At 29.4% G+C, this 27775-nt stretch overlaps 2 protein-coding genes across 2 annotated transcripts in view; one reads left to right on the forward strand and one right to left on the reverse strand.

Annotated features, from left to right (window-relative positions):
* Positions 1-3679: 3679 nt before the first annotated feature.
* On the reverse strand, positions 3680-27004 carry tbl1x (transducin beta like 1 X-linked). The gene is made up of 15 exons (XM_051118959.1): positions 26693-27004; positions 16998-17105; positions 16688-16833; positions 14782-15004; positions 14127-14259; positions 13340-13481; positions 11299-11362; positions 11113-11210; positions 10788-10848; positions 9351-9472; positions 9192-9266; positions 8915-9042; positions 7415-7580; positions 7216-7317; positions 3680-5859 (listed from the first exon to the last, which is right to left on the reverse strand). The coding sequence occupies exons 2-15, from the start codon at positions 17053-17055 to the stop codon at positions 5833-5835; spliced, it is 1545 nt and encodes a 514-aa protein (XP_050974916.1). The 5' UTR covers positions 17056-17105; positions 26693-27004; the 3' UTR covers positions 3680-5832.
* The window catches only part of LOC127170747 (anosmin-1), a 107129-nt gene continuing 105744 nt past the window's right edge, over positions 26391-27775 (forward strand). Inside the window, exon 1 of the mRNA XM_051118958.1 lies at positions 26391-26551. Within this exon, the coding sequence (XP_050974915.1) occupies positions 26546-26551 (6 nt within the window). The 5' untranslated portion in view covers positions 26391-26545. The remainder of the gene's footprint in view (positions 26552-27775) is intronic.

Here is a 27775-nt window from a genome sequence, read left to right on the forward strand (position 1 = left end):
GTTTGAATGCAGTCTGTCAGCTAGATAGATAGACAATTAAAATTTTTAACATGATTAGCAAGTAGTTAGCATATTGCTAGTCTGTTTCTAGCATGATTAGTATGCTACTAGCGTGCTCTATCATAATTAGCAAGTTGTTAGCATGTTGCTAGCATGTTTCAGCATGATTAACATGTTATTAGCATGTTGTTAGCATGATTTTCAGCATGTTTAACATGATTAGCAAGGTTGTTACATACTAGCATGCTACTAGCATGTTGTTTGATTAGTTACTAATGTTTCTAGCATAATTGCATGTTAGCATGTTGTTAACATGTTAGTTTAGCTTTGTTGTTTTAGCATGATTAACAAGTTATTAGCTTGTTGTTAGCATGATTAACAAGTTGCTAACATGTTGTTAGCATGTTTCTAACATGGTCAGCAAGTTGCTAGCAGGTTGTTTGCGTATTAGCATGCTACTAGCATGTTGTTAGCAAGTTACTAACGTGTTTCTAGCATAATTAACATGTTACCAGCATGTTGTTAACATGATTAGCAAGTTACTAGCACGTTGCTAACGTTTCTAGCATGATTAGCAAGTTATTAGCAGGTTGCTAGAATAACTGTAGCATGATTAACAAATTACTAACATGTTTCTAGCATAATTAGCATGTTATCAGCATGTTAGTAGTATGATTAGCAAGTTATTAACATGTTGCTAACATGATTCTAACATGATTTGCATGTTAGCATGTTTCTAGCATGATGAGCCAGTTGCTAGCATGTTGCTAACATAATTAGCATGTTATTAGCATGTTGTTAATATGATTAGCAAGTTACTAGCATGTTGCTAGCATGATTCTAACATGTTTAACATGTTAGCATGTTGTTAGCATGTTTCTAGCATGATGAGCAAGTTGCTAGCATGTTGCTAACATAATTAGCATGTTACTAGCATGTTGTTAGCATGATTGGCAAGTTACTAACATGTTGCTGGCATGATTCTAACATGATTAACATGTTACTGGCATGTTGTTAGCATGTTTCTAGCATGATTAGCAAGTTACTAGCAGGTTTCTAGTATGATTAGCAAAATAGATAAATAGCTGAGTTTGAATGAGTTTAAACGGATTATAAATACAGTACATAGAAGGGAAGTTTGATTGAGTCTCAAGGGATTCTGGGAGTTTTGACAGTTGGAGTTTGAATAGTGTTGCTCATTTGAACATTCCGTCAATGTAAGTCTATGGGATTTTTCTGAGTTTTAAACGTCATTTTTAGGAAAACCGTAAGTCCGATCAGTTAGAAAAGATACAGCAACTCGAGTCAGATCAGTCTGAAGATCTGGGCTGAGTTTGGAGTTTGTAGAGTTAAAGCTCTAGGACGAGTTAGAGTCAGAAATGTTTGTCAGTATAATAATAACTGTACGTTTAAATAGTATTTCAGTAAGTTTTCTTTCTCAAGAAAAATCAACAAAAATGTAACACTAAAAGTTAAAAAGTTATTAATATAATATTTCACTATTTTTACTGTATTTTTAAATCAAATGAATGCAGTCTTGGTGAGCAGAAGAGACATCCATTATAAACATTAAAAAAAATCAAATTATTCCAAACTTAACGGTTTCACATGCAGCATGAAAGAATCAAACACGACTGTTTGTAATATCAAAATAAAGTGATTTATTTGAGCCTCTGAATGTGAGACATTGAGATTCAGTTTTGTCCACGAAACAGATTTAAACTTACTGCAGATCTCTCGACGTGCCAACATCACGACGCAATTCTCAGTCTGACACAGACGATAAGGGCTTCAGGAAACCCGCGGCACGCAGAAATGCCATGCTCTCCATGCATTTCAAAGAAATTCCCCATTAAACCCCACTATTGGTTTTACTGGAATAAAAAATGTCCGTTGTCAAACAAGCGTGAAGGTGCAGTACGAAGTTATCGCCACACCAGTCACGATGGCGTCGAGTCGAGGCACCGATCACAGCTTAAAGTTTACAGCAGGACTAACCGATCAGATCCTGATCGAACCTGGTCATCAAACACAAAGCTCAGTAGACGGACAAACAATAATCGTGTAAAAAACAAACGTGTTACATTCATCACGCGACCGCTGAAAACGTCCAAATCAGACAAAAATTTGATAAAGTGATGAACTAGGATTCCCAATTAAACAAGAATTCACCAACGCTCTCTCAATTACAATTCATACGACCCAGTGACGGGTAGGTTATTCGTGCAAATTTATACGAATTGGGGAACTCGTAAAATACGTATGATTTAGCAAAAAAAAAAAACCTCGTAAAATATGTACGAATTGCTATGAGATCGGGTTGGAATTCACCACCTTATCCATGTAAATCTGACAGAAAGTTCTGATGGTTGCTTGGTTTCTATTTCTGCAATATTGTGTTGAGAGACTCCGCCCATGCTGAATTCTCATTGGTCCAAAAATTTGACGGCCAGGTCACACAGCAGTTACACATTCAGTGTGAAACGACAAAATACTTTGTAAGGATAGTATAGCGACTAAGAATTGTGGTTACGTTGTACTAATTTGTTCTTTTGTTTTAATTAAAAACAATTCAAATTGTTTCAATTCAAATTCAAAAAACAATTCAAATTTTTTCCCTTACTTTAAATAAAATGTGGCAAGAATTTGTTTGCTAGTTTTTGTAAACTGTGACCATGAAACGTGAAACTAATTCGTTCTATCATTTAAAAAATTTGTCTAGTAAATGTTAGCAATGAAACATCGTACAAATACCTTTAGTCATTTTAGTAATTTGTGGCCACGTGGTAATTTCTTCTCTCATTTTAATAAAATCGCAGCCTCGAATTAAGAATTTGTCCACTCTTTTTAGTAAATCGTGGCCACAGAACATACTAATTCACTCCCTTGTTTTAATTAAATTGTGGTTGTGAACAATTTGTTACCTTGTTTTCGTAAATCGAGGCCATGAAATGTCACACTAATTCGTGGATTTTGAATTTCTTCCATCGTTTTAGTCGATCGTGGCCACATCATAATTTGTCGCCTTTTTAATCCACAGCCACAAATTCAGCCATGAATAGTTCTCTATTTTTAGTAAATTGTGGCCTCAAAACATCATACTAATTCACTCTCTAGTTTTAATTAAATTGTTGCTGTGAATTTGTGAATTTTGTTGAATCTTGTTGACAATTGTCATTTTAATTAAATCGCAGCCACGAATTAAGAATTTGTTCATTTTAGTTAAGTGTAGCCATTAAACGTCATACAAATACCTTACGTTGTTTTAATTATTTTAATAGAATTTCTACCATCATTTTAGTAAATCGTGGCCACATTATAATTTGTTTCATTTTAATTCACAGCCATGAATTTAGCCATGAATTTCTTCTTTTTAGTAAATCATGGCCACAAAACTTAATAATTCACTTCACTGTTTTTATTAAAGTATGGCTGTGAATTTTGTCAAAATTTGTTGATAATTTTATTTTAATTAAATCGCAGCCGTCAATTAAGAATTTATTCCCTTTTTTAGTAAATTGTGGTCATGAAACGTCATACTAATTCATTCTATCATTTTAATATACTTGTGGCCACGAATTTAGAATTCAATCCCTCCTTTCAGTTAATTGTAGCCGTGAAATGTCGCACAAATACCTTACGTTGTTTTATTTAAGTTGTTTTAAATTTCTTCTATTGCTTTATAAAATCATGACCAGAATGTAATTTGTTTTCATTTTAATTCACAGCCACGAATTTTGCCACAAATAGATCCTCTTTTTAGTAAATCATGGCCACAAAATGTCATAATAATTCAGTTCCTCATTTTAATTAAATTGTGCCTGTGAATTTGTCAAATTTGTTGACACTTCGTTTCATCATTTTAATCAAATGGCAGCCACGAATTAAGAATTTGTTCCCTTGTTTTAGTAAATCTTGGCAAGGAAATGTCATACTAATTCGTTCTATCATTTTAATAAATTTGTGACCACAAATAAATCGTTTTAATAAAATTCCTTCCCTCTTTTTAGTAACTCGTGGCCACAAAACATTCCCTCATTTCAACTGAATTGTGGCTGTGAATTTGTGAATTTTGTTAAAATTTGTGAATTTGATGCCTCGTTTTAGTTAATTGTAGCCATGAAACGTCGTACAAATTCTTTCAGTAGTTTTAGTAAATCGTGGCCACATCATAATAATTTGTTCTCTCGTTTTAATTAAATTGCAGCCACGAATTTAGAATTTTAATAAAATAATAATATAAATTAAGAATTCCTCCCCTCATTTTAATACTAAATTATGGCTATGATGTACTAATTTGTTCACATAATAAATGTAACACATTTTGTTTACTAAAATGAGGGAATGAATTCATAATTCATATAATTTCCTTGCCTCATTTTACCTAAATAATGGCCATGTATTTAGAGTTTGTTCTCGTTTTAGTAAATCGTGGCCAAAAATTGTCATTCAAATTTTTCCCCTCATTTTAATAAAACTATTAACAAGAAATTAAGCATTTGTTCCCTTATTTTGGTAAATCGTATCCACAAATAAAAAATTAAATCTCCTTGTTTTAATTACTTTGAGGCCACAAATTAAGAATTTGTTCCACTGTTTTGGTAAATCACGTCTACGTCGTACAAATTTGTTGTAAATCGCAGCCACGAATTAAGATTTCGTTCCCTCGTTTCAATAAATTATGGCCACGAAACGTACTGATTTGTTCCCTCCATTTAGTAGATTGTATCAATGTCGTACTAATTTGTCGTATCCTTGTTTTTAAGTCAAAATTAACAAATAGGTACGAGGAAACATATTTACGATTTATTGAAATAAATTGAAATAGGGAATGAATTCCTAACCCATGGCTGCGATGAACAGACTTTTGTCGCCCGTCATGTTTGTCGCTACATATATTCTGAAGTTTCAGTAATTAGTCTGTTCACACTGAAATCGAATATGTTTAATGCAAATTAGGATTTTGGACCAGTGAGATTTCGAGATGGGCGGGGCTTCCTAGTGCAACGCCACATTAAAGAAATCAAGTGATCAACAAAAGACAAAAATTCAGATTTGCATGGAGGAGAGCGATTTTATTACTTGTCGTTTTATCAAATCACACCCGTTTAGGACTCGACTGTGACGCTGAGAATTAAATACGGCCCAAAACGCTCGATTCCCACTTATGATAATGATATATCCTCACAATTGAATTTATTCAAAACCGCTGCCGAGTTTCCTGCCGATCCAGCAGGCGTGACGTGCACAAAATCAGAAAACATAAAAAAGTATGAAAGATTAGTTTATAAACATATAAACACAGTTTATAAAATCTGCGTAGTTCCGATCTCATTTACATCTTTACATTCATTAAATGTACATCCAGTGGGAGGTTTTACACCTGTGTATTTAATATCTGAGAATCGTCAAATATTTCCCAAGTACTCGGCCGCTGACGTCTTCATTCACCCTTAAACCACCGGAAGCGGCACACGTGAAGCCTCGCCTTGAATTAAAGGTGGTTAAAAATCTGTTTCCTGACAGTCAGACTTCACGCATGGCACCCATTGAATATCAGTGTCGCCCGAACGTGATAAAACCTTTCGAATGAATCATCTCCAGCTCTTCGGCGTCCCGGATGTGCGTCCGCTGGCTCCACTTCATCGACCGCTGATCAACAGCACTTCTCTGACCATCTCTAGTGGACGTTTCCTCTAATTTGGTTTTCAACATTTGTTCCCGGTGAAGGGTCTCAATTGACCGGAAGAAACGAGTTCAGTCACAACCAGCAGCCGCTGGGACGCACCGAAGGCTTTAGCTGCACGATCCGGCATCCGGATTCACCGAGAGCTACTTCCTTAAATCAAGAACACAGACCTGGAAAAACAAGACAGGGTTTAAACAGGGTTATTATCATGAACTAAAACTGTTAAAAAAAAGTGAATTAAAAATAAACCTGAACATTAAAAATAATTGTCTTGGTAACCAACTGAAATAAGTTAAAATGCAAAAAAATGATTACCTGGAAATTAATAAAAACTCAAACTGAATTAAAACTAAAATTAAATCTAAAACTAAATAAAACCCCAATAAAACTTAAACTAGATAAAAATATTTAAAGTAAATACAAATTAGAAATGTTGAGCTGGCAACTAAGTACAATTTTTTTTTTTTACTAACTTTTTTACTAACTGGTAAATAAAATCTAAACGGAATTCAATTTAAAAAAATATTTTTTTTTTTTTTTTTTTTTAACTTTTCGTTATTTTTATGCAAAGTTGTAGCACTAAAATTACTAACTGCAAAAAAAATAAATAAATAAATAAACGTAAGATGAAGTCAAACTAAAGTTGAAATAAATAAATTAAATCTATATATCCTCTATATATCCTAAAATAAAACTAAATGTTATTAATGTTGCTTTGGCAACTAAATAAAAATAAATAAATAAATAAATACAAAAAAAAAAGTAAAATAAGTTTTAAAAACCTAAATAAACTAAAATAAACCTAAACATTAGATGAAAAAAATAAAATGATTTAGGTTTCAAATTTTAAATTCTAAGTCTAATTTAGTTAAAGTTGAAACACTAAAATTACTTACTGGGGGGGGACAAAACAAGATGAAACAAAATGAAATTCAAAATAAAGGAATCTAAAAAACCTAAAATAAACCTAAATATTAGACGAAAAACTTAAATTAGAAATTAAACTGAAATAAGTTTATAAAAGCAGAAAATAAAGCAGAATTAAGACTAAAAATGAAAAGTTAAATAAAAATAAATGAAAAACTAAACAAAAAATGACAAAAAACTAATAAAAATGACAATAGCACAAAAACCTTTAAAATATAAATTAAATTAAAATAAAAATAAACACTAAAATATAAAAATCTAATTTAAAATAATAATAAAAAGTATAGTAAATAGTACTAAACTACTAAATAATATAACTGATTTTAGACAAAACAACAACAAGAAATTTTTGGAAAAATGTAACTTAATTTTAATTTTAAAATGTAATTTCCACAATGTTATCTCATGTCATGTCTCATGTCAATATTATTTTTTGTAACTATCTTTGGAGACACGTAATTGAATATATATGAATTAATTATAAATATAAATATAAAAGAAATAATGATACATTTCATAAATTGTACGTTCACTAAAATATTTAAAAATGACATTTCAGTCAAAGTTTGCGAACTATTTAATCAAGTAGATGAACGTACCGATCCATCAGACGCACTCGCTCCCACTTTATCTCCCACACTGTTCCAGCAAACCTCAAATATTCCTCCCGTTCCTCTGTAGCTGTTCACCAATGCACCGCTCTGAAGAAAACACGTATACCATCACCATCATCATCATCATCATCATCACACTGACGCACAGCTGTTTGTGAAGGAGCGCTATCGCTGCTGTACTGACCAGCGTATCCCAGATGTGAACGCATTTGTCGAAGGAGCCGCTGGCCAGGAACTTCCCATCCGGACTGAAGGCCACGCTGTAGACGGGCTCCTGGTGTTTGGTGAGCGTGTGGATGCAAACGCCCTGGTCCACGTCCCATAACCGCACCGTCGAATCAAACGAGGCACTGAGAAAGAAAAAGCAGCAGTGCATTGTTAGGTTAACATGAATGTGAACAAAACAGAGATGATTTTTTTATAAACGTATGGAAAGAATTAAGCTCAAACACTTCAGACATTATGTATTTTGGTTTTCTGAAGCCCACTTTAATATTGAGCAGTTTTACATTGGTTTTAGATTCGACGGACCCCTAAATATGGGATAATCATATTTAATCAAGGCATCAATAAAGTTTCTTGTCAGATTATTATTATTATTTTTTATATATAAAAGTACACATAACTTCTTGTTTGAAAAATATTTAAATTCCATCTATTAAGTTTATTTGTTATTTGTTATTATTTTATTCCTTTTTAAATTGGCTTTAATCTAACTGAATATATTTACTCTAACTTTGTATTAACTTATTTTAATGTAATTGTTTATTTTCCTAAATTTCTTATACAATTTATTCAAGTCAATTCAAAATTTATTTAAAACTAATTTAATCAATTTGTTTTTGATTAAATTAACTATTAAATCACTGTTTTCATTCATTTTAATCTAATAGTTATTAACTTTTTTCTTTTTTTTATTAACTGATTTAACTATTTTTATTTTTATTTATTCAATCTAATTTACTCACTTTTTAAATTATATTAATGTATTTTTTATGCATGTAAATAATTAAGTGTGTTATAATCCAATTTATTATTTTAAATGGGTAATCTAATTTCATATATTTGCTCTAATTTTGTATTTACTTATTTTAATCTAGTGTTTATTTTCCTCAAGTTATTATTTTCCTAATTTTTCTATTAATCTAATTTAATTTAATCAATTTGTTTTTGATTAAATTAACTGATTTATTTGAACCATTTTAATCTAATTTAACATTTAATAAATTCTAATTGTTTATTTTCCTCAAGTTATTACTTTCCTAATTTTTCTATTAATTTATTTAGTTATCTGATTTATTTTAGTCTTTTTGAAATTTATTTTAATCTAATTTAATTTCAATTTGTTTTTTATTAAATTAACTATTAAATCTCTGTTATTTTAATGTTATTATTTTTTATTTTTTTAATTAATTGATTTAACCATTTTTATTGTATTTTAATCTAATTTCATATATTTAATGATTTATTTATTTTAATCTGTTATTGATTTTTCATTTTATTCATTTATTTACTTTATTTCAATCTTTCTTAACACATTTAAATTTAATCTGATTTTAATTATTTACTTTTCAGTTTCCTTTTATTAATTTTACTCTGATTTATTTTTAATCATTCTAATTCATATTTTTGTATTAATTTATAATTTCTTATTAATTGACTTCTTTTTTTTTTTTTTTCTTACCTGGCTAGCAGGATGTTGGCGTTGGGATTGTTGCTCCCTGTGCCCGTCGGGCTCCATTTGATGGTGTAAATCTCTTTATTGTGCGCTTGAAGATTGTGAACGCATGAATCCTGCTTCATACTCCAGATCTGCCGTGAGAGAAACACAATTTGATCATATTTAATACACATTTCATTATGCATTTACTGTAAATCCGTTTTACCAACCAGAGGAACTGTTGCAATTAGCAATGTGTGTAAAAATAAACATTTAAAGAATATTCAGAAATAATTCCTACCTTTAACGTCATGTCGTCTGAACAGGAAGCCAGCAGCATTCCCGACGGGTCCCATTTGATTGCGTTCACTTCATTCTGCAAGCAAACAAACATGTTTATCTGCTGTTCAAGAACAGTAAACCCCGACTGTGTGTTAGTTGTGTTTTAGGTGCTGCTCACCGTGTGCCCTTGGAAGGTCTTGAGCGGACGTTCACTTCCCAGGCGGCACACGTGGATGCACATGTCAGTGCTGCAGGAGGCGAAGGTGGTGTTGTTCTGCCAGTCCACGTCCAGCGCCGGAGCTGTAAGAGTCAATAAACACCCATTAATTATCATGATGTGAACTTCATCTTCACAGCTGCTCTCATAGGATTAAACTATCATCAGATACACTTCACTACAACCCGCCAAAATACAAGTGTGATTGACTGACCCACCAAAATAAAAGAAGATTTGATTCTATTTGCATGTTTTAATTTTTGCAGTAAACTACAGATGTGCAGCACAACACAGAAATTCTGGATTTTTTTTTTTTAATTTTCATAGGAGGTTTCTGATATTGTAAAAATGTTAATTATTGAATTGTTACACTTTTATGAATTTGATTGATTAAACATTGTTTTTGATTATTATTATAAATTGCAATAGTGTAATTATTATTAATATTATAAATATGCTTAAATTACTATGTGGAAAATATTTCATTTCTATAAAGTTCAATTATTACTAGTGCAGTCAAATCAATTAATCACGATTAAATCACATACAAAATAAATTATATATTTATATGTGTATTATATATTTATATGTACAAATATTCACGCATGTGTTTATATTTTTAAGAAATAAATACAATATATATTTATATTTTTTAATACATAAATATACACAGCACACACACATATTATGTAAACAAACTTTTATGCTGGATGCCATTAATCACAATTAATCAATAATTATATTTCTTTCTACTCATTTCTGTATAGTTAGATGTATTCATTATTATTATTATTTTTTTTTACATTATATTAATCTAATTTGTATTGAAGTAATTTTTACATTTTATCTATTAAATTTTATTGTATTTATTTTAATCTAAAATGAATGAATGAATAAAAAGAAGAAAATAAATAAAGAATTTGATTTAAATAAATAAATAAATAAAATAAAAATGTGAATAAAATGTAATTAAACCATTCAAATGACATCCAGAAAAAAAGCACAGAATTTGGGAATAAAACAAAGCTGATTTCATAGGGCTTACAATTGTAATATTTGATCAACTTGTAATTAATTTTCTGGTAAATGATATAAGGTTTCATAATTTCAATTAATTAGACATGCTTTTAAATAACTAACTTAATTTAGACATTAAAATGGAAATCAAAAAAAAAAAAAACAATCCAGAAAAATTAAATGTAAAAAATTAAAATAGAATCTAGGATGGATGGATGACTAAATAAATAAATAAATACAATTTTCACAGGCCCTACATATGGCTTTAAAAATCTGAAAAATAAAATTAAGAATAATAATCAAATCTGACATTTGTGTATTTTCACAAATACCTTCAGTATGAACGTTTAATCTACGAGCTCCTGTAGTTTGTAAACTCACCAGAATGAAAGGGGAACTGCTGCTTGGCTTCACCTGTGTGAGCGTCCCAAATGATTGTCGTCTGCAGGAAGATGAGAAACCACAGAAACGAATGAATGATTATAGAAAAAAGCCAGATAATAATCATTTTTTTCTCTCCCGGAATGCATTGTACAGCTCAAATCAACAACACATGGATCTAGGAATGCCAGGATTGTGGGTTTGATTCCCTGCGATTACATGAACTGATCAAACGTACATCATGAATGCAACGCGATCTGCTTCTGATAAAAGCGTCTGGCAAAAGCACACATGTAAATGTCACAATGACGGCACAGATACTGACCTTATCGACTCCAGCGCTCAGAATGCTGTTGCCTTTCTTGTTCCACTTGAGTGCAAATATGGGTCCTTTATGCTGGCCGAGTGTGCTGCTGAGATTACCTGTTAAACAGGTCAACACCAGCTGGTTTAAATAAAACACTCGTCGAGTCTGATTAGTGCTCGGTGTAAAAGAAATGACTCGACTTACCATCTTTTGTCCATATTCTTGCAAATCCGTCATAAGATCCGGTTGCTAATAAAGTGCCGTCACTCTACAGACACAAAAAAACCCCACAATGAACTGGGATGTGAAAATAAGCCAAATATTCAGCATGCTTTTTATTAACATTTCCAGGGTCCAAAATGAACTCGCCAAGTGCCAAATGAGAGTAAAATTGACTTTTAAAGGCTAAATAAGTGCTATTAAATGCATTTTAGGAACAACACATGGTTTTAATGATCTGATCATCAGGCTCCTATGAGAGATGCTGTTTCATGAAACATGAATGAGAAATATATTTTAAGGAAATTATGGAAAAAAAAAAAAAACATTTCACCTACTATTAGATTATATGAATTTATTAGTTTTACTAATTAAATAATTAGATTTAAAAACAGGTTTACTTTTTTTTAAATTACTTTACATTTATTATAACTACATTATTTTAAAATTAAAATAATTAAATTCCGCAATTTCAGAAGATTCAAGAACTGAAACTTTTAATGGTGTTATATAAATAAAGTTGGAAAACCAAATGCGTTCTGGGAATCTGGGATGAACTTAACTAAATAATTAAATAAGTTTTTATTTTAAAGCTTGACAAATCTAGAAAAAAATATATTTATTGTTAAAATTTCCAAGACTTCTTTATATGTTATTAATTTCCACTTATTTTTAAAAGTCCAGGTTTTCCTGGGAAAAAAAAAAATAAAAAAAAATAAATAAAAAAATTGAACAACAAAACTGATTTCATAGGGTTTAAAAAAAATATGTTTCATGATTTCAATGAATTAGACGTGCTTTTTAATAACTAAAATTTAATTTAACCATTAAAATGGAAGCCAGAAAATTTTGGAAATTTTTTTTTTTGTTTATTATTTATAAATAATTAATTTATATCACTTTTCCACCTATTTGTGATTATGTAAACTGTTTTTTTTCCAGGAATTTCTACTGTAAATATTTTAAAGCTTGACAAAACTAGCAAAAAAGTATTTATTGTTCAAATTTACAAAAATAAAATTCTTTATATGCTATTAATTTCCATGTTTTTTTAAGTCTAGAAAACATATTTTGAAAAGTCCTTCATATTTCCAGGTTTTTGGAGAAAAAAATAAATAAAATAAAACGGAAAAAAAAAAAATGAATTTGAATAAAACAAAACTGATTCCAAAAAAAAAAAAACAAAACAAAACAAAAAAAAACACTTTCGCAACTTGTAATTAATTATTGTTACACTGTATGTTTCATGATTTCAATTAATTAGACGTGCTTTTTAATAACTAAAATTGAATTTAACCATTAAAATGGAAGCCAGAAAAATTTTATTTGTATTTAATTATTTATAAATAATGAATTTATCACTTTTCAGGAATTTCTACTGTAAGTATTTTAAAGCATGACAAAACTAGAAAAAAAAAGTATATTTATTATTAAAATTTCCACGACTTCTTTATATGTTATTAATTTCCAACTTTAGCAAACTTATTTTTAAAAGTCTTTTTTTTTTTTAAGTCTAAAAACACAGACTTTGGGAATAAAACAAAACTGATTCCATAGGGCTTAAAAATGTATTTTTGTTCAACTTGTAATTAAATATTGTTAGATTGTATAAGTTTCATAATTTCTATTAATTAGACACGTTTCTTAATAACTAAAATTGAATTTAATCACTAAAATGAAATCCAGAAAAATTATATATATATATATATATATATAAAAATTAACTAATACATATATATATATAAAAATTAACTGTGTTATTAATTTCCATGATTTTTCAGGTCTAGAAACTCCTTTTTAAAATTCCCCTCATATTTCCAGATTTTCCTAAACTCTGAGAACCCCTTAAATAAAAGTGGAAGTTGTTGAAGCATAAATTAAAATATGTAACAGCAGTTTTTTTTAGTTTTTTTTTTAGCTGATTTATCTATTTTAAAAGCTCATTTTGTGTAATTTTGAATCATTTTAAGCATCTTGTGGCCCTGGATTGAGCACCGGCGCTCTTAATAATTAACAGCGCACTCACGTTCCAGTCTAATGAGGTGACGTCTTTGTTGCTGGGAACGTCCTGTCCTCCCTCTCGGATGCAGTGCCGCAGGACCAGCTGAGTCGAGCCGCTGTTGCTGTTCTCATTCAGGTTCCATATGCGTGCCGTCGAGTCGCCAGAACTGCCATATAAACAAAAACTTTTTAGGCAAGTGGGGAAAAATATAACTAACTGATGTCACAATATTTTAATTGTTTACATTAATAATTGCAAACTTTATTTGTATAATAAGTTCTCTGAAATGTTATGTTTCAAATATAATTAAATATACACTAATTTTTTCATATAAACACATGCACACAAACGAACACACAAAGGGCAATAAAATAAACACTTTGGCTTTAATTGGTACTAAATATGTCATTAATATGAATAAAATGTAAAAATAAAAAAAATAATAAAACTGTCATTAATAAAAAAAAAAGTTAATAAAATATATAAAAAAATATAAATTATAAATTAAATTTAAAATATAAATTAAAAAAATATAATTAATTTAAATAATTAAAATATAATAACATTTAAACAATTTATAATTAATAAAAAATATATATTTAAAAATTAATCTAAAATATCTATTTAAAAAAATATTAAATATTTGAGCCCATATATTTATGCCTATCATGTAATTTTAGAAAAATATTTAGAGCAATTGAAGCCATTTCACAACAGAAAAATCAGTCGTTCCTGTACAAGTCATACAAATTCAACAGCATCAGAAATTCTTCAGCTCTCTCCCTTGAGGTCAGAGGTCAGGTGGACTCACCCTGAGGCTAAGAGGTCAGTGACGGGGTTCCAGGCGCAGATGAAGACCTCCGACTCGTGACCCCTCAACACTGTGGCCTTACTTGCGGGAATCTGGACCTCGCCGTCCACCTCCATGGCCTCCACATGGTTATCTGACAGAGGAGAAACAGCTTGCAATTACAATCACACTTCAACAATTCTTACCCATAGTGCATTGCAGGTCCGTGCACCTTTCAGAACTGAGAATCCAACTGCTATTTATTTGGTAAATTAGGGCTGTATGCGTTCTGCAAAGCTCTTCAGTACAACGTCAAAATAAAAGTTGAGTATTATTATTATTATTGTACAAGAATTTGTACTAAATCATAAATCCAGAAAAAAAAAATATATATATATATATATAAATTATAAACTAATTATTGTAAAAAAAAAAAGAAAAAAAAAGAAAAAAACTAATAAATTATGAAGTTGTTATAAGTTTATTAATTCAACTGATGAGACATGGTTTTTAATTATTAAAAATAAATTACACCGATAGAAAATCCCAAAAATAAAAAGGTAAAATACAGAATTGGGGAAATTTGGGAAAAAAAAATATTTCATAGTGCCATACATTTTTTGTTTGTTTCCTGATTTTCAATTAATTAGATATTATTTTTGATGAAAAGACTTACTGAATTCGTGGGTGCCGTTCTCCTCTCCGTTCACCGGGGTTTCTCCGTTCTTCGTGGCGTGGGACTGAACGGCCGTTGTGTTGCTGGAGCTGTGGGGTTTCTGCTGCTGCTGCTGGGCGAGTTTGTCTCTGAACGCCTGCTGTCTGGAGTGAACCACGTCTGGCATCACGGCGTCGATGAGCGACAGAGACTCTATCGGCCGGCCGTCAAACACAGTGCCATCCTGAAAGATTCAGTGATGGTATTACAATCAAACACAATCCAAAGTGACACAAACAAACAGAAACGGCTCATCTAGAGAAAAAATATCCTATGGGAAGTATTTGAATTACTTCATGGTTCAATAGGGATTTTTTTAATGAACTTTATACTTGTTTGTGGTCAATTTAAAATGAAATAAAACTTACAATTTCTCAACATTTTTACTCTAAATATTTAGCGATTTGCATGACTAGAAAATGTGTTTTCATTATATACATTTATTTTACTTCAAAACGTCATTTTATCTGTTTATCAACATTTTATTACCTGTATTAAATTATTATTTTATTAATAATTTTATATTTATGTTTTAAAATTTTAAGCATTTAAGCCGTTAGATCAAAAGATTTTAAAATCAAATTAAATTAAAAGTTCAAATTAAATCAAAGGTTCAGACCAGGGTTATTATTAGCAAACTAAAACTAAAAGATAAACAAATAAAATAAATAAATAAATAGACAAACAAATTTAAAAAAGTATAAAAATTCTAATTTTCATTTACTAAAACTGAAAATAAAATAAATAAAAAATATATAGATGTTTTAGATTGTTATATTTTATAATATTATAATTTTATAATATATTGTTTGTCATTTTAAAATAATACATTTCAGTTTTTTTATATATATATAATAATCATATTTTTACATAATATTTATTATAGTATTATAGTATCTCAATTATACAAATCAATAAATTAAAAAGTAAACAAAATAAATAAAATATCAAAAAATTACTTTATTTCAGCTAGCTGCTAAGGCAAAATTTCTCATTTTCATGTATTAAAACTGAAATAAAATTATTTAATTTAATTTTATTATTTTATTTAATTTAATAATAATAACATTTTCACATAATATGAAAAAAACTAACAACTAACTAAAATTAAAATAATCAGAAAAAAAAAAAAACTAATTTAAAATATTAATAAAACTTACAGTATCTCAATTATACGAATAAATAAATAAATACATAACATATACATAAATGAACTAAAATAAACTAAAATAAAATGTATAAAAAAATACTTATTTTATTTATTTCAGCTAGCTGCCAAGGTAAAATGTCTCATTTGCATGTACTAAAACTTAAAATAAAATTAATAAAAAATACAGAGATGTTTTTATATTATTATTATTATTATTATTATATTTCATAATATTCAAATTTTAATGTTTTTTTTATTTTAAAATAATACATTTGATTTTTTTTTTATTATTTAATTTAATAATAACATTTTACATAATATTTAAAAAACTAACAACTAAAATTAAAATAATCAGAGAAAATATAAAAACAAAAACAAATTTAAAATATTAATACAACTAGTATCTTAATTATACAAACAAACAAATAAATGGTTTGTTGGCATAATAGCAAGACTGTTTATTTTTGTATCATGGTCAATGAAATTCTTGTCAGATTAAGTAAAAATCTGAAAAAGTGTCTTGACCGAGCCAACAATAAAATCTCATTTGTTTTTTTTAAGTGCTAGAAAGCATGTCTAGATATTATTATGAGTTATAGCAGGTGACAATTACTTATGCAAAAATCCAGATTAATCGAAGTGTTCAAAGACTGACCAGTGACATGACTAGAATCAGTCGGATGGTTAATAAAGATGACAAGACGATTAATGACTGACCTCATTGATGCTGATCTCGGCCTCCACGTACTGAAGGCCTTTCTGCAGGATGGAGATGAGGGCAGCAGGAGGCACCAGAGTCCCGTTTATGTTCGACTGACTGATGTGGCTCTCGATACCAAATGTGAACGCAGAGTGAGAGAAACCTACAGCACAAAGGCCAAACAGACCGGCTTTTAATCGATGAACAGACACTTTATTTCAACCGATGAGTAAATGTGTGACTAAACATTATACAGCGCCTTTAAGAATTTCAGATCATCTCAAAGCCTGGTTTACGTCAGTTTGAGGTGATTCTGAGAGGGTTTACCTGACTCCTGCAGATATCTGTAGACCAGAAAGTTGACTTCATCACTGGTAATGCTCATCTTAGCTCAATCCTCAGAGGATGAGCGACACCGGAGCTCACGAACGGCTCCTGCGGGAAACATGACATTTACACATTTAATGCATTCATTTACAAAGCCTACTACTACTACTACTAAAATGAAACAATCATTATTTTTAGGGAATAATCACACAGTATTTCTTCCATGTTTTCATTTTAATAGTAAATTGAAGAAAATGTGAAAAAAAAAAAAAAAAACCTTAATCCAGAGAAATTACAGTGGAAAAAACAGAGTTTGGAAAAAATTTGTGAAAAAATAAAACAAATTTCATAGGGGCCTAAACATGCAATTTTTGTTAAATATTTAATAAACTGATGTGAAATTGTATACGTTACATGATTTTCAATTAATTAGACATGATACATTTTTTGATAAATAAAATGTAATTTAACCATTAAAAAGGAGTCACGAAAAATTGAAACTGAAAAAAAAAACAAAAAAAAACAAAAACAAAAGATTTACTTCATTTACTTCATCCTGAAGTACTAAAATAACAGAAACTAAAAAAATGAAAAAGAACTAAGTAAACATTTTAAAAAGCAAAAACAAATGAAAGTGACAAACAACAAAGTTACAAAAACACACTGCGTGACACACATAGCCAAACCAAACAAACTTACACAACAGGATGTTTTCACATGTTCATTTAACTTGATACAAAGTTTCTCAACTTTCTATTTAATTTCTAGTGCCATTGATCTGGTATAAAGACCTCCATCTAACAAACTAATTCTCTATTGGTGAGAATGATCTATTACAGTCTATTATTATCTATTATATAAGAAAAGCCAACTCTGATTGGCTGATGACTCAGATGACAAATTTTGGTTGGAAAATATTGTATTTCATTAGAAAACATTTACACTTGAACATACATCAATAGAAAAAGAGAAAAAAAAAAGCTTTTTTGACTCGTATTTGAGTTAAAAGCATCTTGATGACAGATTTGTTTCAGCTTTTGTCTTCTCAAGATGTTAACTGATGGGAGGTATATTATGGATTATTTTGATGGTCTTATCAGCTGTTTAGAGTTTCATTCTGACGGCACCCATTCAATATCACTTCAGTAGTCGCCTAATCTGATCATCATTACTGTCAATGAGACAAACGGCAGTGAAATTAGCATCACGGTGCAACATGACCGTCCTGTTTGCAAGTGTTCACTAAACAGTGCAGAATTTAACAAACTGCTGTCCAATTAACAAAAACACGCACCGGCGTTATATCACAGCCAGTGTCCTTGAGCTGAAGATGACTGGGTTTCATTGCACCAGATAAATAGATGCATCCTCTTATATTAGAGCTCATATGCATCACGGCTGGTTTTTGCTGACTAATGTGTTTTAGAAATAAACCTAGCACTTCCTGAAGTGTGACTGAACAGCAGAGCAGAACATAAGCAGTTTCTGATTACAGGAAACAGGTTAAAACAAACCGCAGCTTAAATTAAATTAATCAGTCATGGAAACGCCAATACAAACGAAACGAAAATAAACACATGGAGCCATTCATAATACACGCTGGCAGAAGACAAGAAAATTTATTTAATGAGCATTACAGTTGGACAATATTCAGAGCATAACTTAATATTTGATGCATTTACTCTGGAATGAGTCATTTTTAAAATGTTTAATATAAGAAGTAAAATATAATGAAAATCAAGTAAAAAAAAAAAAAAAATCACAAGGAAAGGATCCTGAACCAGCCTTTTATTTAAAAAGAAAATAATATAATAAAATAAAATATATTCACTATGTTTCTGAATTGTGTAAAATATTTTTTTTTTAGCCCTGTGACCACAATGCTATTATAGTTTTTACTAATATTTTGAATAAACTGTTTATTTTTTCATTTTTATTTAATTATATGAATTTTGTTTAGTGTTTTCAGTATTTTTACTTTCGTGATTTTATACCAGCCTAAAAGACAACAACAACAAAAAAAATAAAATAAAATACAATAAAATAAAATAAAATATATTCACAATGTTGCTTAAGTGTGTAAAATACTTTTTTAGTCTTGTGGCCACAATGCTATTATAGTTTTCACTAATATTTTAAATAAATTGTTTATATTTTCATTTTTATTTAATTTTATGAATTTTGTTTAGTGTTTCACCATTTTTACTTTTGTAATTTTTAACCAGCCTTTTATAAAAATAATAATAATAATAATAATAATAATCAAAATAAAATATATTCACTATGTTGCTTAATTGTGCAAAATATTTTTTTAGTTATGTGGCCACAATGCTATTATAGTTTTCACTAATATTTTGAATAAATTGTTTATATTTTCTTTTTTATTTAATTTTATGAATTTTGTTTAGTGTTTTCATCATTTTTACTTTCGTAATTTTCAATCAGCCTTTTATTTAAAAAAATAAATAAATAAAATAAAAATGTAATTTTGTAATTTTTAACCTGCCTTTTATTTAAAAAATAAAATAAAATAAAATAAAATAAATTCACAATGTTGCTTAATTGTGTAAAATACATTTTTAGTCCTGTGGCCACAATGCTATTATAGTTAACTAATATTTTGAATAAACTGTTTATATTTTCATTTTTATTTAATTTTTAACATTTTGTTTAGTGTTTTTGTCATTTGTACTTTTGTATTTTTTTTTAATGAATTAACCGTTTTACTTCAGTTTTATGGTTGTATGGTTTTAGTTTCAGCTAACTATAATAACCTTGCTACAAAACCACGAGAATACAAGCAATAAGACCACAGAAGGAGTGAAACGGTTAACGTCAGCAAGTCTTAAGACATTAACAAGAACCCTCTTGAATGAATACAATCTAGGTTAATATATAAAGGAAGGATAAAAATTGTCACAAGCACAGAGCCAAAAGAAACCGCAGGAATGATTAATGTGGAAAACAGGACAGGCGAGATGAGAGGAGACGCATGTGAGTCTGCAGAGGGCCTCATTTTCTCTTGGCTGGTCTCCTCTGACAGATGTGCTCTCAGGACCTGCAAACAGCAGCCATTTTCTCCTGAGCGGCGTAAAAAAAAAAAAAAAAAAAAAACCCGCCGCTAACACGAGGGTCGCAGTCATTTCCTGCGGTCGCATGAGACTGAGATCAAACTAATGAACCCGCAAACTAAGAATTTGTCTATACATGATGATTCACTTCTGCTGATGAAACACTGTATTTAAAACTGGACAAAGTCTAATAAAGCAGTAAGATTGTACGTTACAGTGATTTTACTGCATTAAATAATGACTCTTTACAATTGCCTTTCTAGTCGAATTTTGTTTGCATCACTGAATCAGTATTGTCGTTTATCGCTGGAAAGCTGTTTTGAAACAAATCAGTATTGCATAAAGCATTATATAAATAAAGGTGACGACTTAAAACCCCTTTAACTGCAGGAAATCACTAACACAGCCTCTCGAAATGTATCACTTTAACAAAATGACAGCAAAAAAATAAAATAACAAATAATGTTCAATAAATAGTAACATTTATCAATAATAAATGGAATAAACAATTATTTTAGAAAGTAATATAGTTTACAAATGTAGTCATTAATGGTTGTTAAGCAACGAAATACCAAATGTGCTCTCTAAAATAAAATAAAAAATGTTTTTAGTAATTATCTTTAAGGCAGTCACAATCATGAATTTTGTGCTGATTGTTTATTGTCATACAAATAATTGCTATTATTAAATCATTAATAATTATTATATATGACTCCAAAAAAAAAAAAAAAGTAATGATTAAATTATCTTTTGGCAAGTAATTAAGTTTATAAACAGTCATTTATGGCTGTCAAGCAATGAAATACCGAATATGCTCCACAGGTGTGTGTGTTTTTCTCATGGACATAATAAATAGAATAAAATAAAATAAAATAAAATAAAATATTATTTTTAGGCCTGTCACGATTATGAATTTTGTGTCGATTGTTTATTGTCATACAAATAATTACGATTAATGATTTAATTCTGTTTTGCCAGAGTCAGACTATTACTTTATTTTTATTACACAATTCCAAGTAAAAAAAAAAATAATAATTTAATATAATAAAATATATACACAACACACTCAGACAAATATTATGTCAACAAACTTATTTTGTAAGTGATTAATCGCAATTAATCGATGTGACAGGCTTATATTACATAAGACATGATATTGCGCATTTGTGGCATTTCAAGTGCTGCAATATGCGACTAAAATTTAAATTGCACAATTATTGTGGTTTCTTAAATCATTTTGATTACAGAGTTTATAAATAATCGTGACAGGCCTAATTATTGTAACTTTGTGTGTAAATCACAGAAAATTACACAACTGCGCCCAGATCAGCAAATGTAGTCTAATTTTCTTCAAACACAAAACCACAATGTAAATATTGAAATTAAATCAAACCAGTCACTAATTTAGTCAACAGCAGCCGATCTGAGCAAAGACAGACTCCAATCATCAGCAGAGAGATTAACGATGATATAAACCTGTAAAACAGCTGATTGCAGCGACGTTTATGACCGATTTCAACTTTAACAACGTCTGAAACAACAATGTTGCCATGAGAAAAAAGAGAAACCTGTGCTCTTTCATGTCCAAACACCATAACACACACTTATATTAAACACAACATATTAGTCTAACATTACTGTATTGTTTGTGATGTATATATACACATCTGCTTGCACACTAGAGTACAGTATGACCAAAAATAAGTCTTTTCTGCTCACCAAGGCTGCATTTATTTGATCAAAAATAGTGTAAAAATGTGAAATATTATTATAACTTTAAAAAACTGCTTTGTAAGTGAATATCTGTTAAAACGAAATTTATTTCTGCGATCAAATCTGAATTTTCAGTATCATGACTCCAGCCTCAGTGTCACATGATTCTTCCAAAATCATGCTCAAGAAACATTTCTGATTATTATCAATGTTGAAAACAGTTACTCAATATGCTACTCAATATTTTTGTGGAAACTGTGATACATTTTATTTTTCAGGATACTTTGATGAACAGAAAGTTCCAAAGAACAGCATTTTCTTGAAATAGAAATCTTTTGTTACTTTATAAATGAATTTACTGTCAGTTTTGATCAATTTAATGCATCCTTGAATAAAACTATTATGCTGGGACACTAAATGCAGCTGTTTAGATCACCAGTAAAATCATTAAATAATCAATACATCACCCTAAAGATGCCTTAAAAAACAAACAAGCCACAAACCATTCTGACTTCATGTGTTTTTTCTAAGTTTACTCAGAAATGAGCCATGAAGATCTTTCACAGACACTGCAGTCTCTTTCTCTGTCTCAGAACCAGGTCATCTTGGCAGATTTGGATTTGCAGTAAATGCCGAAGGCTTTGCTCGAATCCTGGAGAAAATCCCAAGACCACAACTCTCTCACTTCAATCCTATTAACCATTAACTCAGTCAACTTGTAATGATTTACAACTCTGAGCAAATCTAAAGCTATTTATAACAGTGAGACAAGCTGTAGCGTGGGAGTGCATTTGAGGATGAATGGAGATCAGACATGGGAATCAGACACAATATAACTTATATAATCAGATTCCATTCTCTTGCCTTGACCATTGCATTAACAAGTCTTGAAGAACATTTGGTCTATATTGTTTTAACTATATACTTAATGTTGCACATCTTTATCAGCATATTTAATGTTTTTATATTTTTTATATTTATATTTACCTTTTTTATATTTATTTTCACAAATATTGGTCTATTTTTTCCCCACAAAATCTGTTTGTTTTTATTTATTTATTTAGATTTTTTCTAGGTTTTTTCCTGCTTTTTTTTTAACAGTTAAATTAAATTTTAGCACTCAAAAAGCATGTCTAATTAATTGAAATCATATAATTCAACAACATTTTAAAGGCTTATGAAACCCACTGAATTTTTTCTAAATTCCATTTTATTTCTCACAAAATCTGTTTACATTTTTTTTGGAATTAATTTAAAATTGCAATAACTATTTAATTTTTTAATAGTTAAATTTTAATAATCAAAAACCATGTCTAAATTTTTATAAATCAAATATTTATTTTATTAAATTAAATTAATTTATTTTTTATTCTGTTTTAATGGTCTAGTTAAATACACAAAAGTTACAAAGCATGTCTAATCAAACGAATTCATAGAACTTTTACAATTTAAAAAAAAAACAATTTTAAAATTGTATAGAACAATAGAATTGGTATTTAAAATTTAAACTTATTATTTTATTTATTTTTATTTTTTTAACAACAAACGGTCCTATGAAAGAGCCAGCCATGACAGCCAAGACTTGATATAAATTTATTAAAAAAAAAAAAAAAAAAATCAAACAGAGGTAACTAAATGAAGGCACAAAACATTATTAACTGAAGTGAATTAATCTTTTAAAATGTAAATCCTTTTTTCTTCAATAAATAAATAAATAAAGTGTTACGCATCTCGGAAATCATAGGGCTCAGAACTGCACATGTCCTTTGCAGACAAAACACTCCCATAATGCAATGTGATGAGCTCAGTGGAAAAAATGATGGACTAATACTGAGAAATATTAAAAACTTTCAGCAATTAAAAGTGGACTATTTTAACCAATATTTTATTACTAATATCATAACATCCACAGCTCATCATGCCAGTGACAAACTACTAAAAACAAGATTGAGTCTTCATGTGCTTCAGATGAGGAACACAATTTTGTGTTAATTGTGTTAAATATTTCAGGCTTATTTTGATATGCTGTCAGCAATCAGCCCAAAATCAGAAAATACAAAGAAAATTCCTGATTCTCTGTAGGCCTGCAGTGATGAAGATGCTGCACATAAAAAATACATAAAAATACTTTTGAATTTTATTATGCAAAATAAGACAAGAACTTTCTGTGATTCTGGTCTGATCTAATGTGTGGTTTCCTCACAGATGGTGTTAAAAACTCACCAGCTCTGAATGAGACTTTTACCCTCTGTCCAAATATTTACAATGGAGCTGTACCGTAGTAAACAGAGTGAAACCACTCCACCCGTCCAGCTCCAGATGCCCTCTGGCCAACAGAAACACATGCTGTGATGGAAATAATATACGCAAATACATGAAGCTACATGAGCGATCAGATCTGGATATAAGCTGTAAATGAACAGCCTATAATAATAAACAGAACCTTTTTGTCCTCACTGATTGGTTAAGCTGTCTATACATTACTGATAGACCAATATGGACTACTGCTTGATGTTTGTTCATGTTTAGCCTTCAGTCTGTAAATGTCCTGTTATCAAATATTGTAAAAACTGTATAAATAAGCAGACTATTTTATCAGCCACTCAACTGTCTAGATAGTGAGTAACTATGACTATTATCAGTTTCCAACCTCACAAAAAGACATATGTTTAGCAAAACGAGAGTCACTGTATGAGTCATTTTCACTAAAACGTGTCCTGGTTATATCTCACCTCTACAGAAAATGAGAAACTATATTTTGCAGAGTTCCTGCACTTTGTGACCATATGTCCAATTTCTAGCCAACGAAAAATCTGATAAAATTATTATACATTATGCATTTTTCACATCAGTTAATTTTGTAATTTAGAAAATATATTACGTAAAATAAATCTAAATATATATTCATAAACATAAATTCAGTGTTATTTACAAAAACCTTTTTTTTTTAAACAAATATTATTTCAGTCTTTCTATTTCAAAATGTCATACTTAATTCAATGTGATACTTTGTTACATTTTCTCTGTAATTATTTGTGAAAATTACAAGCAATTTCTGGGGGAAAATGGTTTATGTATATTGGTCAAAGACGTTAAGACGTCCACATCAAAAGAAATTTACTAAAGTGATTTTATGTCCATAGAAAGCACATTAAATGCAAGTAAAGTATCTACTTTTAAGGTTTCAAATAAGTTTTTGGAGAATAAAAGATCAAAATATGGTTGAAATAATGTTACATTGTCATTCAGTGTAACAATATTTTTGTAAAAATCTGACTTGTACATATTAAAATATATAAAATAATAATGGAGCATATTAAATTGTATTGTTTTAAATGAGTAAAAATTCTTACTGACAAATGGGCTAAACCTAGGTTAGTGGCAAATTTTTAAACATAGTATTATAACTAGTATTTGGGGTGAAAGTAATTTGCCTTTTAATACGACATAAATTGATTTTTGTTGTTAATATGCCTGACAAGATTGTTACACTGAATGACATTTTAGTGGGTGTCTTCTGTAAATTACGGAAAATGTATGATATTTATTTTTTGCTCAGAAAAACAAAAATAAAAATGCAATTAAATTAAACAGAAAACTTTTAATTTTTTTAAAACAACAATTTAAAGCAGTATTACACTTACTGTTTTTTATGCTTAAACCCTTTTTCATCATATATATAAAATAACAATTTTCCCCCAGAAATTGCTATTAATTTAACAATTTTATATACTACTGCTGAATTACAGCATCACCAATCAAATTAACAGAAAAATATATATTTTTAATAAAATATACTGCATTAATGTTATTTTTATTCAAACTGATATATTTATTAATATTATTTATTTTAATAAAAAATATTTATTCTTCAGTTCATTTGATTTGGAGTGACGCTGTCACATTTAATACGTTTGTGTGTTAATTTTATATTTAATATGTGACGATGGAGCACAAAACCAGTCACAACACAGGACTTTTCTTTTATGTAAAAAATCATTAGGATATTAAGTAAAGATCACGTTCAATTAAGATCTTTTGTAAATTTCCTACCATAAATATCAAAACTTAATTTTTGATTAGTAATATGCATTGCTAAGTACTTCATTTGGACAACTTTAAAGGTGATTTTCTCAATATTTAGATTTTTTGCACCCTCAGATTACAGATTTTCAAATCGTTGTATTTCAGCCAAATATTGTCCTGTCATAACAAACCATACATCAGTGGAAAACTTATTTATTTAGCTTCATATGATGTATAAATCTTAAAGTGATGCTGTCACACGATTCACACAAGATCAACAAGTGATGGAGGACTTCAGTTTCATCTGAACACTGTAACAATCCTTAAGAAAAGCATGTTAGTATATAAAAACTAACCTTGTTAAATCACTCATTGTAGAAAGATAGTATAACTAACGTTAACTCATCAACGTTTTCCTCACATTTCCTTTATGCGTTTAAGAACACGACTCAAAGATGTCTCAAATGCCAGTTTTGAGTGAATGTGTCTCTCTTACTGAAGTAACAGAACTAGTATGAGAAGTAAGTTAAACTATCTAGTGTTAACTAGTGCAGCCGGATCGACCCCTCCCCCACCCGCCTCATCCTCAGCATGTGCCGTTGAATCTGGCGGCTTCTTTCAGCGTGTTTTACCTCAAAAACTACCAAAAACGAGCCCTATCGAGTGTCCAGCAGTGCACATTACTCTCTGAGGAGCTCAACAAACACAAGACGCCGTGAAAATAAGACTTAAGCGGCGATGGAGGTGAGTGGGAAAGTTCCCGGCTCGCGGTCATTCAAACACGCGCCTGGAGCTCGCGAGTTTCTCCACAGAGATTTCCAAACACTTCAAGAAAACAATCCACAACGAAAAAGTTCAAACGAGCGACATATCGCTTCTCCTTACCGTCAAGAATCAAGTTGCTGCTTCTCTTTCACTTCCACCAGGAAAATATCCTCCAACTTCAGTGTGCAAGCCGCGACTTTACACCCATCTTCGGTTAGATTTTCCCCTCAGCACCTCGGGCTCGTTACCGGCGGTAGTCCGTTAAAAGATCGATGCGAGACAACAATCCAGGTTTCATCTGCCAAAGTTCACGTTTAAATGTCGATCCTGTGTGTTTTTAGACAAGTTTCCTGTGTGTTTCTCACAGAATAGAGGGACGGAAGACAGCAGCGGCGGAGCGCACGCACTTACTACAGCACAGAGAGAGAGAGAGGCGGGCTGTGTTCACATACATAGCGAGCGCCCTACCTAGGGTGCTACAGTAGCACACTAGTCTTTCTATTTTTGCACTGTATAATATTTCTGTATTTTATTATTTTATAGCAAGACATTTTTATAGAAAATGTAACTAAAAACTACAAAAAAAAAACTACAAAACAAAAAAAAAATATATATATGTATATATATATATATATATATATATATATATATATATATAAGCATTACTAAATTAATAATACAAAATTATGTTTTTAATTAATTTAAATTATCTATTTATATAAAAATGTATCTAAAATTAAATTAAAATACAAGATATGTATGTATATTTTATTTTAAACAGTAAAGGATTGTAATAAAGAATGCAAAATTATGTATTTAAAATTTTAATTTTATAAAAAAATATTTTAGTTATTTAAAATGTTAAATAGTAATGCTTTTTATATACAAAATTTAATTCAAATGCAAATTATTTTTATTAAAATTGTTATTTATTTATATAAAATTGAATTAAAAATGCCAGACTGTATTTTTATTTTAAACAGTAAATGATTTTAATACACAATGCAAAATTATATATTTTTAATTTTAATTTAATTATATATTTTTTGCATTTTAATTTTAAATATATATTTTTTTAATTTTACATAGTAATGCTTTTTATATACAAAATTGAATTCAGTTGCAAAATAATTTTTATTTATATTGTTATTTATATAAAATGTAATTAAAAATGCTATAATATATTTTTATTTTAAACAGTAA

Source organism: Labeo rohita, chromosome 9 (assembly GCF_022985175.1).
Source record: "Labeo rohita strain BAU-BD-2019 chromosome 9, IGBB_LRoh.1.0, whole genome shotgun sequence".
NCBI classification, from domain to species: Eukaryota; Metazoa; Chordata; class Actinopteri; order Cypriniformes; family Cyprinidae; genus Labeo; species Labeo rohita.